General features: G+C 48.1%; 2 protein-coding genes across 5 annotated transcripts in view; one reads left to right on the plus strand and one right to left on the minus strand.

The window, feature by feature from the left end:
* LOC149339974 (uridine phosphorylase 1-like) overlaps window positions 1-17,943 on the plus strand; it is a 97,493-nt gene that overhangs the window by 8,856 nt on the left and 70,694 nt on the right. For 3 of the 4 annotated variants that reach the window (XM_089548713.1, XM_089548710.1, XM_089548715.1), the window contains exon 1: window positions 31-243. The exons of the other annotated variant lie outside the window; for it this stretch is intronic. The gene's annotated coding sequence lies outside the window, so the exon portion shown is untranslated. Of the gene's footprint in view, window positions 1-30; window positions 244-17,943 lie in introns of those variants that run through there. 4 annotated transcript variants of the gene reach the window in all.
* Window positions 2,955-17,645, minus strand: LOC149339975 (uncharacterized). The gene is made up of 9 exons (XM_089551032.1): window positions 17,510-17,645; window positions 15,069-15,241; window positions 14,370-14,549; window positions 8,788-8,901; window positions 8,451-8,637; window positions 6,697-6,798; window positions 5,371-5,429; window positions 3,792-3,914; window positions 2,955-3,266 (listed from the first exon to the last, which is right to left on the minus strand). Exons 1-9 carry the CDS (start codon window positions 17,643-17,645, stop codon window positions 3,060-3,062), a joined length of 1,281 nt encoding a protein of 426 aa, XP_089407158.1. The 3' UTR covers window positions 2,955-3,059.

A 17,943-nucleotide genomic window follows, 5' to 3' on the forward strand; every position in this document is an offset into this window, starting at 1 on the left:
GCCATGACCACACGCGCACAGACAGCCTCCTGTAACGTGGCACGAGAGTTCATTAGGCAGCGGCGCCACCAAAGTGAATTACATCCCGGTGGAATTGTGCGGCTACTGCACCTCAACAGCCCGTGACTGAAGCGCTACCAGCGGCGGCATCCACACCATGCACAACCTTTAAATGTTTTCAGAAGCGACTGTGCTGACCGACACTTGACTTCTGTGCAGTGGGAACCCTGCTTCGGATGCAAGGTTTGTAACTATAGGTCTGCTGAGGTCTCGTACTAATTTGTTTTCATTTGTCAGTGGTTAGACAGTTTTTTCCCCATTCTCTCTTCTTCTTTTTTGATTTCTCTCAGAATATGCAGGATAACAACTTTGTTTGTTATCAGGATAACAAACAGTATAACAACAGGATATCAAAGGTTTGGAACCATAGTCTTTTTAGGTGCACACCAGCAGCGCTTAGAAGGGCTAAGAAGTTATTAGACCACTACGTCAATGGTGGAAGGAATTGTTTGCTGCTTTCTACCGGGCTCTGAAGCAGCACAATACATATTTCATAACTGTATTACCATAGGCGTCACTGGAATGCGTGCACAAACAAACATTTTGCACTAAAAAATTATGTCCTAGTCATGCCTTCCCCTCGAAACAAACACTCTATAAAGCGCAGTGCACTGGAGTAGGAAAATAAGCTTTCTGAGCTACGCAAAGCATCTTCGCTCCTTTTGCGCTGGCGGAGTCATCACCCGTTCACTCAGATAGCGAGATGGCTCCATCAAAGTGTCAAGTAGCGCAACTTTACGGGCGACTGTTTGCCTCCCATAAAGCGAATGACAGACGGCACAGTAGCACAGTGGCGGAGAGAGGCCGTTACCTGGTGTTCTCGCTCTTTGCTGCCCTCGCTTGAGCCCTGCGTCACTCCACTTGGACTGTGCTGCTTTGCGGAGGCTAAAGAAGACACCGATTAACCAGATTCACGAAGGCATTGATTGACACGTACAGATGGTCAGCGAAATTACAGCCCCTGTGAGTTTTGCGAACCGTGGTAACAGGAGACATCATAGACAGAACGTCGAGCAATGGCGAGCTTCTTTTTACATGGCAAGAACTTCGTGAGACCCTCTCACTGGTTAATGCCGGTTCCACAAGTCACTGCGCTGTATGGTTTCTCAGGGCATGGTCTGGGTACCCTAGCTTACGCTGTATGGCCTTATCGCTTTTTATTCTCTGTTTTGCGCATGCGCCTGTGTGCACGTGTGTGTGCCTAGCGGGCTCATTCCTTCAACTCAACTGTCACACCTGTCATTCTGCCTGTGCTTCCTCCTCCCGCATTGCAAGGCTGTGAAGTGGATTTTAGTTCGCTTTAAATTTTTACCGGTTCTTCTTTGCCATCACAGGCTTTCTTCGTCAGCAACACGCAACCACAGTGACAAGCTGTCAAAACTGAGTCTGGAGCTTTCATGAAGAAAACACCGCTCAGGGTATAGCACTGTCTGTAAGGCAGCACCTGTGTTGTTTTGCGGAATCCCACAATACACGGCAGGGCATGTGCGTGTGAAGGCAGCGAAAATTTGAATTTTAACCACCCGCGACATCATCATCGAGCTTCTCCGTACTTCTCCGATGCTGTGAGGGGATACCTGAGAATTAATCTTCGATGGCGTCATCATTATGCTAGCACAAAAAATTCATGGCGGTGATAAAGAAATCTTTACCTGATGGCGGTATGAGATATTCAGGTCCGGGGTATTTTTCCCGTAGTTAACTAGCGCGCAGAAATTTCCGCTGTAGCCAGCCACACAGTAGGAATGTAGAGGTGATTTCCTCTTATTCATTTTGGCAATTAACTTTTTCGATTCTGGCCATTCCCATATAATATTTGAGGAGGAGGATAGTTCATTGTAACGTTATCATGTTCCGATTTGGCGGGGAAACAAACATAGCTCGGTGCCTGAGTCACATGTGTGTGATTTTCGTCTCTCCTTGTCGGAGTCGGGATCCTTGTTCGCTGTTGAGTGATTTGAACATGTGTGACTTACAGACAAAAACGCAAATGAAGCATTATCTTCCGCACTTGCTCACTGGGTTCTTGGAGCCACGCTCAATGAGGTATTGGGAAAAAAAAATATTAGCAGCTTAATCTGCTCAATTGTTTTGATAATTTTCACTCTTTCTACAGTCGCGATTAAATGCAATACTTGACTCAACAGGTCAGCGCCACTGGCTTCAGGAGGCAGGTATAATGAATGTAGTATACTGGAAACGCTATGAAAAGGTGTTTTGGTGGACATATTGTAAGCATTGTGCGCAAACCTCATCTTCATTTGTTTATATTCATCATCATCTCCCATCGTCGTCTTCGTGGCGTACGCCATTCCTGCCAGCGGCAGTAAAGCCTGCTCCGGCCGTTCCCAATCTCACAACACATTAAACACTCTTGTTCTGTGTCACCTGTCCCGGCTATTAGTGTTCTTATGGTTTATGCGTTATGCACGCTTGCCTGTGCCCACTTAGACGCAACCGTTTCAGTGGGGAACAGACCATTGACTGTTACCGCCAGTACATCTATCCTGCAACTCCTTCACCGCGGTGGAAAGTGGAGGGTTTAGGAGTTCTAGAAAAGGATAGTTGCCGCCTGAGAAGCATAAATTTATTAGCCGCTTTTGCCGTCATATTTTCATAATTGACGGAATGTTCAGGGTCGAAATATAAGCGCTGATAGCTACGCCAGGTAAAATCAGGGGTGTACCGGGGACATGCAAGAGGTATGCTGTTGTTTGAATACTATTCTGGTACGGATTGCGTGCGGGTGTTATTCGCCAATTTAGCAGTTCAGCGTCTCGGAATGCCTATTCGCCCAGTTCTCTTGAAATCATAGGCTCTTGGTTTGTGTCGGCTAATAATCCTGCGTGCGCTGTCATTTCTCAAATAATCACATTGAAAGCAGAGGTTTTTTTTTGACAGCCTTTACCACATCAGCACAGGGAATCTCCAGAGTCAGGAAGTCTTCAAGCGCCTGTCCGGTTGCCCTCAGCGCCCGGTGTTGGATGGAGTGGCCCCCGTTAGAACTTATTGAGGGCTTCTCCTCCGTTCCGCTCTTCTCCGGCGGCGGTGCACTGCCAGTGCAGGTGCCTCGCGCACAGCAGCGCCACTTGGCGGCATGCGGCCCATTCCGTGTCCTCAGGAAAGAGGCACGTCTCGCCCAGAGGCGTGGCCACGGCACGCGCTGGCTTGTCTCCGTCAAGTTTCTCGATCCCGCTGAACAGCACCTGCCACGCATGCGACAACAGCGGCCCCTGAAGAAGTGGCCTTTATCAAAACAAGCTTCATTTTCCCTCTCTGTCAGCTTGGATTAACTCGAGAGACAACGACTTACCGTATGTCCTCTGTCATTTAGTAGATGCATTGTTCTAAAACAGCAACCGAAATAATCCACAATTACGGCAAGTGCCGAGAGGTCACAACCAGGCCCGAAGCCCTGCATGATACCAGCGAAGAGCTCCAAGCATCGGCAAGGCCCCGGGACCGTTTAGCAAATGATACCTGGCTGCACTTGGTAATCGCCTATCTGGTGGACCGCGGATCGAATAGCCAGGGATAATATAAGCTAAGTATAGCGTTCGCTCAAATTGAGTAGCGAGACTACAGACACTTTGTAGGCGGTAACATAGCGAACTTGAGGTGATACCCGTGTTTAATACCGCCTGAATAGACGAGCCCAAACAACCGCGCCTGACAGGAAAGACCACATGAGGGTTTGACGGAGTTTTCCGTTATCAGAGTTCTGTTCGTACCTTGCGCTGTTTCTTCACGCAGTCTTCAGCGACTTTCTCTGGTTGCCAGCAGATGGTGAAAAAGCGTCGGCTAGGCTGGCATGCTAGCCTCGTAGGCCTTCCGAGCAGCCCCTCATGCGCCTCCTGCAAAAGGCGTAAGAGGACGCGAGGAAGCTGACTGAACATCTAAGGGACCCTATCGAAATACAAAGTAAATGAGAGAAGGTTAACAATCGATTTCCTTTAATTGGCACTCCCCGAGTGAGCTCCGTGGACGTCCTTATACGTACGTGCCAAAAAGTTGCCCATTTATTTTTTTTAAACAACCCCAAAATGCTCTAGTTTACTTACAGAACAGATCTGGAAGTCTGCGCGTAATTCTCTTTTACAGCGTTAGCTCTTAATATTTGTTTGTTTGTTTGTTTTAGGCGTTTATCTGTTAGACGGTTTTTAGGCGTTGTTGTCGGCGCTGGCGTCCGCACTGCAAGCAGTCACGCTGATTGGTCAACACGCAGTGACATCCAGCATGGCGTCACTAACGCTACATAAGAATCTGAAGAAGACATCGTTATTCCATTTTTCCACCCCAAGCATGCCTAAGAACATTCGCGTTACTCAGTTACTGTCCTGTGAATTGTTATTTAAATTTATGAGCCTATGGAAGCATTAGAGATTAGGGCGCCAAGGGCCGATGGTCATGCTCTCTCTAGAAGCATAAGCTCCGAAGTAGAAACATCGCGCTTACTGAAGTACCCCGTAGCTTATGTCGAAAGTTATGCTTATTGCTTCGTACGGTCTCTCTTCGATAGACACTCGAGGCCCAGACAACCACGTCTGCGTCATAGGTGCCGCTATCTTTTCCTCACGCCGACAGGGAAGTGAAAACTGTGGTCGCTTCCTAGGACGTCCAGCTGGCGATGCTATGCCACAGTGATGTCATCTTGCCATGCCGCAAACAATGCGCAGCGGTCTAGATCACGAGTGTTGAACGCGGAAGAGAAGTTTTAAGTGTCAATTCTTCTCATTTGCTTGTGTTCAGCTCAGTTAACCTGGCAAAATTTTGGATGAAGTGATGCTGCACGAACATGTCCATAACTGCAAGAAAAAAAAGAACATTAGACGTTAGACTAGAACTAAAACTGCCTTGCACAGCTGCAGTGATTGAAGAGGGTTCTCGAAATGGTTGTTCACGTGGACGGCTTTTGTACCAAAGCGATGAAAACATTCTAGCAGTTACCGTTCAAGAACTGTGATGTTCGCACATTTCGGAGGTTAATAACCTATGATCGACAGCGTGCAATGCGTTATATATTTTTTCTTTCTATACCAAGGTCTGTTACACGGCTTCGCGGGGCTATCTAAACTACCGCTTAGTCGCGCTATTAAATCTAGATCATCTCTGAAAATGTGCTAATGAGTGGCTCAGTTGCGTACTCTCAGATCAGAAGAAGATGGTCAGGCCCGATAGCAAGTGTTTCTGAGTTGAACTGCAACATCTCCTAGGAGTCAAGTGACGTCGAAATCCTTGAGCTGCGAAGTTCACTCTGTATTGAACCGAGACCACGCCTTGCAGTGCGCCGTTTTACTGTTGTATACTTACCTTACTCGTAGTGTCAATGATGTCCAAACAACTGCAGCCTTGAGGTTCTGCTCTGTCGACTGCGAATGCAAAGTACCAGAGATACGGAAGGTGTCGGAAACCCTAGCTATCGTATGCCTGCCGTCATAAAGGATGAGAAAAAAAAGGCATTATTGCCGCAGCGGCTAAAGACAAACAGTTGAAAGAGAAAAACTGGGCCCATTAGTGAACTCGAGGCACAGGTAACCTAAGCTGAAACACGTGCTTCGTATGACTTATCCAGCGGGTTAAGTTCACCATTGTTGTTGCGACTGAAGCATGAATAAAAACGAAAGTGCACGGGCTTGTCCACAGGCTCTAACTAAGCTACAATCGGTGGCAAGTGCAGACAGTAGGAGATTTAAAATAAATGCGAGAACTCGCTTGTTATTTCTTTTCTGTAAAACTCCTGCGGCACCACTACAACATCGAGTTGTGCAGTGACGCCGGTTTTGTTTTTGATCGTGTAGCGACGTGGTACGGAAGAGCGTGAAATAAGTCTGCCGGTGAGCCAGATCATCGTCTGCCAAATGTTTGCTTTTTTAGGTTTCATTCTTTACATTTTATTTTCGGTAGCAGTTATCACATGTTAAAAAAATACGCTTTCTACAAGACCGCATCATCACACGCTATTAGTCAGTATCACGGCTGCAAAATCAACAATCATTAAAGAATTTCTGCGTGATTGGCCTGTATCTGCGTGAAAACGAATGACAAAAAAAAAGAGAAGTAGAAGATCATTTTAGAAATAATTTGCAACGCCTCTGAATATGTTCGCTGCTTAATTTTGCAAGCCACACCTTGCATGAAAGAGTCCACTGCAACAAAAAGGTGCATGTTTGCAATCATAAGCTCCTTGAATCAAAATCGTCATCACATACTCGGGCAATCTTACACCCCAGTCCTTCACATATGTGGCAGGAAGCATCCTCAATGAATTTTGCGAGTCCGCCTGCCAGATAAATTCGTTCTTCTTGGCCCATAACATGGAAAACAGCAAACTGCTGCGTAGGACTATCGAATGTACAAGAATGCAAGGTCCGCACGAAAGCTAAGTGCACGAACACGATCGGATGCAAAACAAGAGAACCCGTTTACAAAGACGGCGCCTGCTGGCCCATGGCACAATGTGCAAGCTCTCCGCATCTACTTTTCCGTGTAGCAGTAGTAGCTTAGATGGCCGCCAGGTGCCGGCAGCATACGGCTGCGCCTGAGTCAGATGTAAAGCTATCGCGTCGTGCCGTCGCACCTTAGCGGCAAGACTGTAGCGCCATCTATGCTCGCTCCGCGCTACTTTCGTGGCCTCACATTTAAGCTCACTTGGGGAAGTAGAGGGTGAACCGACGCCTTGCTTGGGGCTGCCTTGCAGGGCCACGCTGGAACGGCTCGGCCGCCTTTTGTTCTTGGCGGCTGTGCAGAGATTAAACAAGGATCGCAATGAGAGAAAAATGCCGAGACAAGTAGAACTAATTTACCTCTAATTATGCGAACGGGTTTCAACATATTTAAATGATTAGCGATATAGTAAATCGCAACAGAATCGGCGCTGGCAGTGAATGTACAGAACCCGATGAATGCAGATGTGTACTGACGAATTCAGAAGGTATGAAGTTTCTTATTTCACTACGCTCACACATATCGCAAGGGCGTTTGTTTGTGCGTGTGCGTGCGTGTGTGTGTGCGTGTCTGTGCGTGTTTGCGTGTGTGTGTGTGGGGGGGGGGGGGTGGAGGTGCATGCGTGCTGGCGTCCGTGCGCACTTAAAGTTATAAACACAAAACATGACTAGTAACAAGACGTATTTTTTAGAGTCAGTGCACAACCATCAGCCAGGTCATATATATTTCGGAAAATAATTAGCTACTATTTTAGATAATTTTAGTGCCCGTGAACAGAAAAACGGTTCGATGTCTTCAGGGATTTACATTAAAGGGACAATGAAGGGAGCTCTAATAATATTTTTTTTATAGCAAAATCCGACAGTTAGGCATTTCATGACTTTGTTGCCACTTGGCCGGCAGCGAAAGATGCAAATTATTTCTAAGAAATTTGGATTTGAAGTTGAAAAAGTTTTTCCCGCTGCTCTGATTCAAACTTGGGACTCTCCTATGACGACACTGGACTAAGTGACGGGAAATATGACGTGCACATGACGTAACGCAGACTCCGTGATTTCTGACGGCCAGCGGAGCGACCTGGCAGCAGCCGAAAAGAAAGCTACCGCCGGCCGCACGTTGAAGGCGTCTATCGGCTATTGCGGCCGTCGCTACTGTCGCTTCGTTTACGTTTGCACCGGCGTTTTGCTAGCGTAACTATGGATCCCGTTCTCGAAGTCGTCAACGAAGTACTCGCAAATAGACACCTTTAGCATACCGTGTACCTTGTTACCGTTAGCGGAGTACCGGAAGCCCGCCTACCGCAGGTGAGCAGGCGCTGATTGGTCCCGATGCTGCAGGCGCGCGCGTAGCTGTCGGGTACGTGGCGCCATATAATGTTTTCAACTTTAACACTCGCAGACAGTTACGGGACGCTATTGCCGAGCTTGAACAGCTCTAGTGCATATGTTTTAATCTACACAAAACAAAGAATTGGTTTGGTAACAGAGGTTGTTGCTGCTGCCGGGCGGCGCCCTACAAGCCCAATTGAGGCTTTGGCGCGTCCGCGTCTTGTATTGTTTCTTTGGAGTAAATAAAGTATTATTTATTTATTTATTATTATCTGGCGACGTCAAGGAGATTTGCACATGCGTTGGCTGCGCCTCAGTGATTCGTGGCTTCTCGTGTCCTAGTGTTGCTAGAACCATTGGTTCTAGCAACACTGTTTTGTCCTATGACGTCATCACGCTTGTACTTGCGAGTTTGCCCTGTGGCGGCGATACCTGTATTTTGGTTCTCGCTCTTTTCTACGTTACAAGAGCTTTGTTGTCAGTATGACTGGCGTTTTTGTAATCAGGAGCTGGTATTCTGTCGATACAAGCCAACTTCTATTTTTAAGCTACGTTAGGGCAGTGGCGTAATGTTTTTATTTGTTATGAGTACCACTGCGTGGCGCGCGCGGGCGTTACCAGGTAAGAAGACGAGGCTCGGGTCTAGAGTGCAGCGCGGGACGAAGCCAAGCGAAGCCAGGAAGTCGACCAGCTGCTCGGAGACGAGGCTGGGGTCCCGAGGCACGGCCGCCGTCACGAGCCGGTTGGCCTCCCGGAAGTACTGGAGCAGGTCATGCACGTTCTCCGTGTACTCCTGGTATCTTTTCTGCAAGGACGGTCACCACAACGCCTGGTTATGGCTTTCAGCAGTATTTACGACAGCTTATTCGTTCACCACCACTGTGAACGACTGCGCTTGGTGCAAGTACAGTGGTTTCCAGGAAACGTCATGTAATTTGGTTGTTAGTTCTGTCACCCTTGTCTTCGCGGTGTCCTTTTCGTCACCAAGTTTAGACGTCTTGGAGTGGGATGCAGGAAGGCTCAAGCGGGTCTCCGGCACACACAGGCTTAGCGCGAACAGGCATGGCCACTGCACGGAATTCGCGAGAGAGGCGAAGGGCACCGGTGAGGCGGGCTCTCGCGCTTTACGCAAAGCAGGCGAGAAAGTTTGCGAAGGTGCCTTAAAGTACATCGAAAATCGTATCGAATAGCCGCACACTCTTTCTAGATTTGACAAGGTAAGTTGCTGGGCGAGTTGGTTCCGATATTCCATGACTACAGCGCAACGAACGAGACAAGAAGAAGGACACAGGCAGAGACACAACACAGCGCTGTGTTGTGTCTCTGCCTGTGTCTTTCTTCTTGTCTCGTTCGTTGCGCTGTAGCCATGGAACTCTTTCTAGAGTTCTCATCTTGTGAACAGTAGAATGGAACATTTTGTACTCTGCATGTCACCGCTTTTGCTTTGGTACCTTACTATTCGAGTTATGCTCATTATTTGCTTGCGATGGGCACAAAGGTTAATATGGTATAGAAAGTGTTCTAAACTGGTAGCGAAATAAAGAATTGCAGGAAGTAAGACGAACACGGCGAATCAGCGCGCTACCGCATATTATAGCCTGGTAATCAACTTTAAACCGAGTCATTTTTCATATCATGCAATATCAACGCGCTCTTCTCGAGTACTTTTAGATAAACACATCAATTAATACAATACTGATATACTGTTTACTGCACGTTCATATCTCCGAATTCCCGATGTCATTTGGCAGTACTGCACACGGGGCACAAGCTCTGTTCAGCGCCATATTTCCTCGCCCACTTCGTTTTGCGCCGCTCTCTTAGCTGGCACTGGGGTTGTCTTCCAGCAGGTTTTACTTATAGTTACGCCTCCTCTTCAATGCGAAAAACACATTCAAGGTTTATTGAAAAGTTGGAGATCACCTCACCACGCCCACTTTACTGCCCATGAAACTTGCTGCTAGCGTTATATAACTTTCTATGGCGCGAAAACCTTATACGTTTACAGCTCAGGAATTTTCGCACATTAAGGGACGCATCTACAGTAAAAATTCGTCAGGAACACTTCAGACTGCTTATGTGCTGGAATGCGAAAGCATTGCTGTTCCTGGATTTCCTGGATGCATTATTTTTTTACACGCATTAAAGTTCTTTTCTACTAGTTTAGGTGTTAGCGTATTTGTGGCGCACCAGACCGCAAACGTTTGGACCCTCTCACTGCACGGCGATGAGGTGGTGATGGTGGTGGAAAACATTTATTTACACATACACTACTGGAGGTTATGCACGAGCTGACCCAGAGGGTGCCAGCCCTTACAAGTACTAGGTGGAGGTCCCTAGTTTGCGACCCCAGTGGCGTCGGCCGCCGCCCGGGCTCGCGCGACCAAGGCCCGTTGGGCCTGCAGGTCAGAGCAGCCGAGCAGGGTCGCCTCCCAGTCCTCCCGGGTTGGGTTGGGGTGAGGGGGGATAGCAGGGTTGGAGCAGGGGGATAGCATCTCCACTGGGATGAAATACGTACACGCTCTTCCATAAGAGTGGTGTGTTGGATGTGCAGTCGGGCAAGGAGGCGGCGACCCGACGATGTATTCGAGAGACGCGTGTATTGGTTGGTCAAGTGGGCTTCCCGGAGCTCCCGAAATGTGTTCACCATGCCCAGCACCAGGAGGCGCTTGTTGGAGGTGTTCACGGGGAGGCCCAGAGCCCGCTTAATAATTTTGCGGAGGATGACTTCGAGTGAATCCTCGTCTTGCTTCTGCACGTGGATGTATGAAGTCGAATATAGAATTCGACTGGTTACAAATGCATGCGCAAGCCGCAAGGCGTCCTTACATCGTAACCCCCCACACTTGTTAGAAACCCGGCGGACCAAGCGGTCCACCTGGTCCCCCACCTGACGGAGTTTGGCCAATGTTGTTTCTGACCGTATCTTTTGATGTAGAACCCCAGTACCCGGACTTCGATAATTTCAGGAATTGGACCTGTCTTTAAGAGACAATGAAATTTTGGCTGTGCACTTTGTTGAGAGGCGTATGTGCACAAATTCAGACTTTTGGGTGGAGCATAGTTTGCGTGTCGTGGACGCAAGACCTAGACGTTTGGTTGTTTGGGACGCCCACACACACGCGTGCGTATGACGCTACCCGGAACGCTGTACGACAAACGGTTGCATCACAATTTTGATACGAAAGTCGGGGGAAGACATTCAATTGAAGGTGCATTAGTCGCGGGTTCGAATGCCTGTCGCAATCTAGCCTCCAACTTGACTAGCACATGTAAGCTTTATGCAACCAGAAATCCTACGACACTACCCGTAACACTGTACGACAAACGGTTACGTCACAATTTTGGTACGGATGTCGGGAAAACTGATGCCACATGGAGATCGGCCAGTGGTGAGTACATATAGACCAGATTTTTTTACCCTCGCACGCAGGCTGCGGGCGCGCTCCTACTCTCGACACCAGTCGCCATCTGTCGGCGCGCGCGGCCCGGGGGACTGCGGGTCGCGCCGGCGCCGCGCGTAGAACGCATGTTTACGTGTTCGCTTCGGTCGTTGTTGTGCTCCATCAGCTAACGTATGAGGGTGTGTGCTGTGCGTAACTACTCACATTTTCCCTCTTCCAGACAGTACTTCCGTTATCTTGTGCGCAGTTACTCGTTAACGTGATATTCGAGGGTAGCCGACCAGGTAGTGTACGGACTGGAAACCGGCACTTCTAAGCAGATTTCTGCGCTGTCATGTCGTTTGTTGTCGCCTTTTACGTGCGATATCTTCTATGGTACTTTTATGCATCAGATTGTAGATCTATTGATTTGACTCAGTGGAGTAGTAACTGGATAGGCGAGCTGCAGACTGAAGGTTGTCCCGACGGAGCGCGTGTTTTCGATCACCATGCAGTACGTGTTCGACATCCTTGCGCTGAGCTTGCTCTTGTTCCCATTAAACACATTTCATGCACAGGATTTTAAGCACGACCGCTACCGATTTCAGCTGCTTTTTCCGCACGCATGTCAGAGGGATCTGGGGGGTAAACGTTTATATATAGTATCTTTCTGCTGTTGGTATACCTACACTAGTTTGGTTTGGTTTATTAATGTTTTACGTCCCAAAGCGACTCAGGCTATGAGGGACGCCGTAGTGAAGGGCTCCGGAAATTTCGACCACCTGGGGTTCTTTAACGCGCACTGACATCGCACAGTACACGGGCCTCTAGAGTTTCGCCTCCATCGAAATTCGGCCGCCGCGGCCGGGATCGAACCCGCGTCTTTTGGGCCAGAGCCGAGAGCCGTAACCACTGAGCCACCGCAGCGGTGCGGTATCTACCTTATTCACAGGAAAATACTATGCGCGATTTCATTACATTTTCCACACTTAGCCAAAGGGCTACGCAACGCTCTCACACGCGGCGAGAGCTCCTGAATAAAATAACGCGACTTCGGACCTCAGAATTAGTGAAAGCTGGATTAGCTGCTCATATCTATTCAAGCTTTGATAAATTAAGCGAAAGGAAAGTACGTTTTGATGCACCAGGTTGCATAAACCATGACAAAATTTGTTTTCTGTTGGCGCTGCGACTCAGTTGAGCTCACAGCGGTAATTTGTTGATAAACTGGCGCGGCGACAAGAAAGCCCTGTTTGTGGAGGGGGGGCTTTATGGCCGGCCGGCAGGAAGGAACAAGAGTGCATGGGAATTGGAACTGCATGCTAGCCGCACACCTAATGCTTGATATTGAACAAAAAGTTTCTTTGCGGTGGAGCACTAAGACGGAATTCGATATAAGCACGAGCGCGTTCTAAGCGCCCGCCGGCACAATTAACTTGAATGTCAAACTAAATGTCATTAAAACGCGTCAATGTTATCGCTTTGATAACGTAAATACTTCCTGCAACACAGCCACGCAGCGGAAGTATGCTCGACAATGTTTTTTTAGCGCCCGAAGCGCGGCTATATGCAGGCGCGGCCGCGGAACTGCCGCAGCCCCGCAGTCCCCAAAGAAACGCCCGCACCGCGGCGCGCCAGTCGGTGCAAAATGGCCGCGCCCAGGAGAGGCTCAAAAATCTGGTCTATAGACATGTGCATATAGACATGAACGACATGTGCACTATTGTCTTAGTGGCGGTTTTCGGCTTGCTGAGTGCTGACGTCATATTATTTTTCTTGGCATCGCTGGGATTTTCTGTACCATCTGCGAGCACGTACGCACGCACGCACGCACACACACACACACACACACACACACACACACACACACACACACACACACACACACACACACACACACACACACACACACACACACACGCACGCACGCACGCACGCACGCACGCGCACACACACACACACACACACACACACACACGCACGCACGCACGCACGCGCGCGCGCGATAACTGGCAAAGAACAGGGTTAATTGGAGAGACATAAGAGGCGCCTTTGCCCTGCAGTTGGCGTAGTCAGGCTGATGATGACGATGGAATGACGTGAAAACTGCCCTGCTTGTAAGGAGCGGACCTCTCGGGGCAAGGAAACTCTTCTTCACAGAGTAATAGCCTTCATTGTGCGTCTGCGGTCGTAGTTACTATCTTCTCTTGCCCACTGCCAAAATATTTTCTACATTTTTCTCGGACAGAACAAAGCCACGACAACATAGAATACCTCTAAAGCACGAAGAGGGAGAAAAGAGCAGCAATCATTTGTCCCCCTTTGCAGCGCTGGGAAATGCCAACTTTGTGTTTGAATTGACTAGTTATTGGTCGAAAAGTAACGTTCACTTGTAATAATGCGGTTTTTTTTCGCTGTAAACAAACTAAAATGCTTTAATAACTTCCACGAGTTGATATAATTCGCAACATTTGCCTGCAATAAATTTGACATAATTTGACATATGACATAATTTAAAGGTGTATCCAGCATCCAAATATTTTTTTTTTCCGGTAAAGCTTTTGTCAGGCTCTCTATCTAGGTATGTGGACGTTTGTACGGCAGCAAAAGGCACTCTTATGGCTGAGAAAATGGGATTCAAAACTTTTCCCCACAGTTGATTCCAACTGATAAAGTCTGCACCGAAAAAGGCTCTGTGATAACTGCTTTGAAGGAAATGGCTGTGTAGCATCGCCTCTGGGATCAGCGCCCGGACATCGATAACAATGCACACAGATTACTTGCGAAATCATCAGCTGATAAAGACACATGTATTTCGTTTTTTATTCTCTTCTAGCTTACGAAAGCTCCTCTTTCGCTGAGGGTGGTCTCTGTGATTAGAAGGCTGCCTTTTCGGTGCAGGCCAACTTTAATTTGTCCTCAGAGTCATATTAATATAATGTAATCACGCCACAAAGAAGAGAAGCATGGCGTAGTTAGGTTTCAGAAGCTAAATAAGCATTTTTTGCCGAGCACTTGCAAAGCAAAACATGAAGTTCGCATTTGTTGGCATTCCCGTAGTGGATGAAACGTTCTCCAAGGAGTTGCCATAGACGGTGGCGAACCTTTTTTCCTATATGTCAGCGTCTGAAACTCTATGCACCATTGCACATGCCTGTTTCTCGAAGAGCTGCATGTCGCGCTGACAGCGTCGCAGTTGCCTCTTGCTGGGTAGCATGTAGCGCAGGTTCGGCACAGGGTCGGCAAAGAACACGGCACCCGGACGCCATCGCGAGTCCAACTCCTGTCCCAATAGCTCCAGCAACAGCCACAGGCTCACCAGACTGGGGTCACCCTGGGAGGTCGGTGAAACTCATGGTGGGAAATATTTGTCGGCGTCTCATCTGTGGTCTCGCACGTCTCCATCAGCACAACTACGCATCTGCTAAAGCACTCGTCACTTCTTCCATGTGGTGCACTATACGGACAGAGAAGAGTCAACTTACGATCACTGAGAACCGTGAATTGCAGCAACAGTCTCTAAAAGAGGGAGAGAAAGTCTTGGGACACGAAAAAGTGCAGCATTCTTTATGACAGGTCTGAACCCAGCACGTCTTAGTCTCTTCGAAGAATGCTACAGGACCACGCGCACAATGGAAACGAATGTTAATTGTTTCAGTGCCGAGAGTCAAGGCCCATCAGGAGGCAACATCACTTTTAAACATTGATTTTGACTATTCCACAAAGAGCAGTCGTTTATCGAGCAAAAAACGTCATTATTAATGATATTGTCTCCAGTGTACTAAGAGATAAAGCAAAGTGTCTTTCTCTAGGCCAGCGTACCAGAAACAGGTCCTGTTATATGGCCACGTACCTTGAGCATTTCCTCCACACGCTGAGCAGTTTCCAGAGGTGCTGCGTCGTAAGTGTCTAAGTGCAGGTGGCGAGCGAAATATGCCATAACCAGTTTCTCGGCACTGATCATTTCGAATCCGAAGCAGCTCGCCAGGTCGTTCACAATCTGTCCTTTGCGGGAGCCGGGGCCACCTGCGAAAATGCTCATTGTTCAATCGTCAGACTTGCCTGGGAAGGAATGACAAGAAGAAGGATGATGATGATGATGACGATGAATTTTTGTGGCGCAAGGGCATCAGTGGCCAAAGAGCGCCATGACACAAGGTTCTTTCTTTTACTCAAGGTGGGGTCAAAGACATATTTCCCAAGCATTTCACCCTAAACAAGTCAAGCACCAGACAGGGGTAAGCTTCTACCCATTGTATCACCGGTGGGCACCCGGCGGCACTGGGGATCGCACACCGCACTTCCCGCATGCGAGGCACAAGAAGGAAGAGTTAATAAAGACTGATCATGAGACACAAACAAACTTGGTCTCCCGAAGCAAGATCAGCTACTGGGCCTTAAGGCTGGCAATGGACGTTCCATCATCGTCATCACAACATGACTTACGTTTTTCAGAACTACCGATGCTAAGCGCCTTTGCGGGTGTAACTTGCTGGAGCACAATTATAAAAGAAGAGTCCTGCTATAAAACGCTCATGGAATGTAGCATCAGCGAATTATGGTCCTTTTAACACGGTTACGCGGTGAAAACTAAGTGCGCATGCGTTCGTGCGGTTCGCTTCCAGATTAATGTAGGTCTTGCGTATGATGCACATATCACTTCATGTACACGTGGCTCCAATATGGAAGCGCACACATCATCCGCACCGAATCAATGATTTTCTTAATAAATACGATGAAAATCACTTTTTTCCTTTGTTATAGGTACTTATACTCTGGACGGATAATCCCCATGAGGCATTTTCAGTACGCAAGTGTAGTTCTGTGCGTAGAATGGTTTCTTGGTTTGAAGCGAATTCGAAGCGAATAGTAATTTCATTGGAATAATTTTGAATCGAATATTTCGAGTACTTCTGGCACATAAATAAAGGTTCAACGGCACAACAGGAATTTTTAAAATTGTTTTTTTTTTCATAAATCACGCGGTGATTACATGAATAAAAAAAGAGAGCACATTGAAGCTTTTGTCAAGCTAATTGAAGGTGGGCCTACTTTCTCAGAAATGATCATCGGGAATTGGGGTAGTGAACCTACATGCAGATTCGACGCATTTGTGGAGTGTGAGACTCGTTTGTGAGATCTCCGACTGCTGGTATTGATTGCGATTGCATCGTTGCGCAACTCTTGCTAGACGCACGCAATGCGTGCGTCAGACACTGACACTAGACGCACGCAGACGCACGCACCCGCGTCAGGCATCGGTAAGGGGTCCCTACCATCCTCACGTGCCTCGTGCTTGCCCGGTCATGCTTGATTAGCGAATTTCACTCGGAGAAGAGCCGCAGTGGCAGCTACACTCAGTTCAAACTCGTCCGTCCCGCGTAAGTCAAAGGAGCCACGCGAACGTGCACTGGAATACCGCTACACGAAAGTCGCCCGCTAAACAGCACAAACAGATAAGCTTGAAGTAAGCCTAGTGTAGCACGTAGTGGTAGTGTATTATATTCTCCTGCTTGGCAGCCGCGATATGAACCCAACTGCGAGAATTTTTTTCCTCAAATGAATGACACATGAAAAATTTTGACGTCAGCATTGAGAAATATGTTCTCTACCGGCTGGCTCATAGTAACAAAAGACAGGACTGAAAATCAATACTGCGAATACGAACTGTTGTCACAGGCAGGAAATGTTCTGCTTTCGATTGACTGCAAGCGTGTCTTTCCCGTTCAATCTTTATTCATTTCACGGGAAAATAATTTTAAAAACACGCCATTTTCTCCCCGTGCAAAACAAAATGGACGAAGCTAGCGCTACTGTATATCTGACGGGCATAGTGTCTGGGTAATTATCCCATTTAGATTAGCAAAATGCAGAACATTTGTGTAATTTGAGTACGACGCAGTGAGAAAAGCAAGAATAGGGTCCTCGACTGCACTCTTTGAATGGTCACACGTACTTCACCTTGCATCGCAGGGTCGCATGAAAGCTACGGCTGATTAATGTGTGCAGTATGGCACAGCTAATCGAATCAAAATATAGTTTTCCGCTTCTTGTAGCGTTAAGCACCTGTTGAGCGCATCTGAACATATAAGCAAACATCTGAATTTCAATGAAAACCATGCGGAGGTTCGCCGTTCCCTGCGGTCATCATCTATGATTTCGTTCCCTCTTAAGTGCAGGCCTCCGGTCCCTGAGCTTGCATTAACGAGGCTTCGGAGGACACCGCTTCCTTATAAAAATCCACCGCGACTAGCTTTCGCAGTAAAGGATAACCACGTCGATCGATCGACTCACCGAAAACAAAGATCACCTTCTTCTCCGACGGAAGCGCCACCGTTGCTCTCACTTCGCTGCCGACGACCAAGTCGACCAGCGGACCTGTTTGCCGTCGACGGCCGCTGAATGGAACCCTGAGCGCTGCGCACCCCATCGACACCTTCGCTGTTGCTCGCTCAAGCGACCCCGCCACTGAGGCCCGCGCCACGCAGCAGAATGCGTGGCTTCCCGGAGGCGGCACCTTGTCGTGCTAATGGTCAGATGCGTTCGTCACGAAAGTGCAGGGGACACGCAATTTGGAATTATTTTTAGCGACGTGGGCACGACCCGCAGTCGCAGTTATTCGGTGACAAAAGTGAAATCGGAGAACTATTTTCGCTGCGCAGTAGCCCAGTGTGAGAGCGTTGTATCGACCCAACTTTTCGAAAGAGACACGGAAGCCTTGTCCGCTC

The sequence above is a fragment of the Amblyomma mixtum genome, chromosome 6 (assembly GCF_055824585.1).
Source record: "Amblyomma mixtum isolate Tamu chromosome 6, ASM5582458v1, whole genome shotgun sequence".
NCBI classification, from domain to species: domain Eukaryota; kingdom Metazoa; phylum Arthropoda; class Arachnida; order Ixodida; family Ixodidae; genus Amblyomma; species Amblyomma mixtum.

Bases quoted from the DNA above. Each gene is read 5' to 3' on its own strand.
- LOC149339975 (XM_089551032.1), bottom strand. From the start codon at position 17,645: ATGGGGTGCGCAGCGCTCAGGGTTCCATTCAGCGGCCGTCGACGGCAA. The intron at 8,902-14,369 runs GCATGTGCAATG...AATTCCGTGCAG, and splicing joins TGCAGCTCTTCGAGAAACAG to TGGCCATGCCTGTTCGCGCT. The intron at 3,267-3,791 runs GTACGAACAGAA...CATGCGTGGCAG, and splicing joins GCGTGAAGAAACAGCGCAAG to GTGCTGTTCAGCGGGATCGA.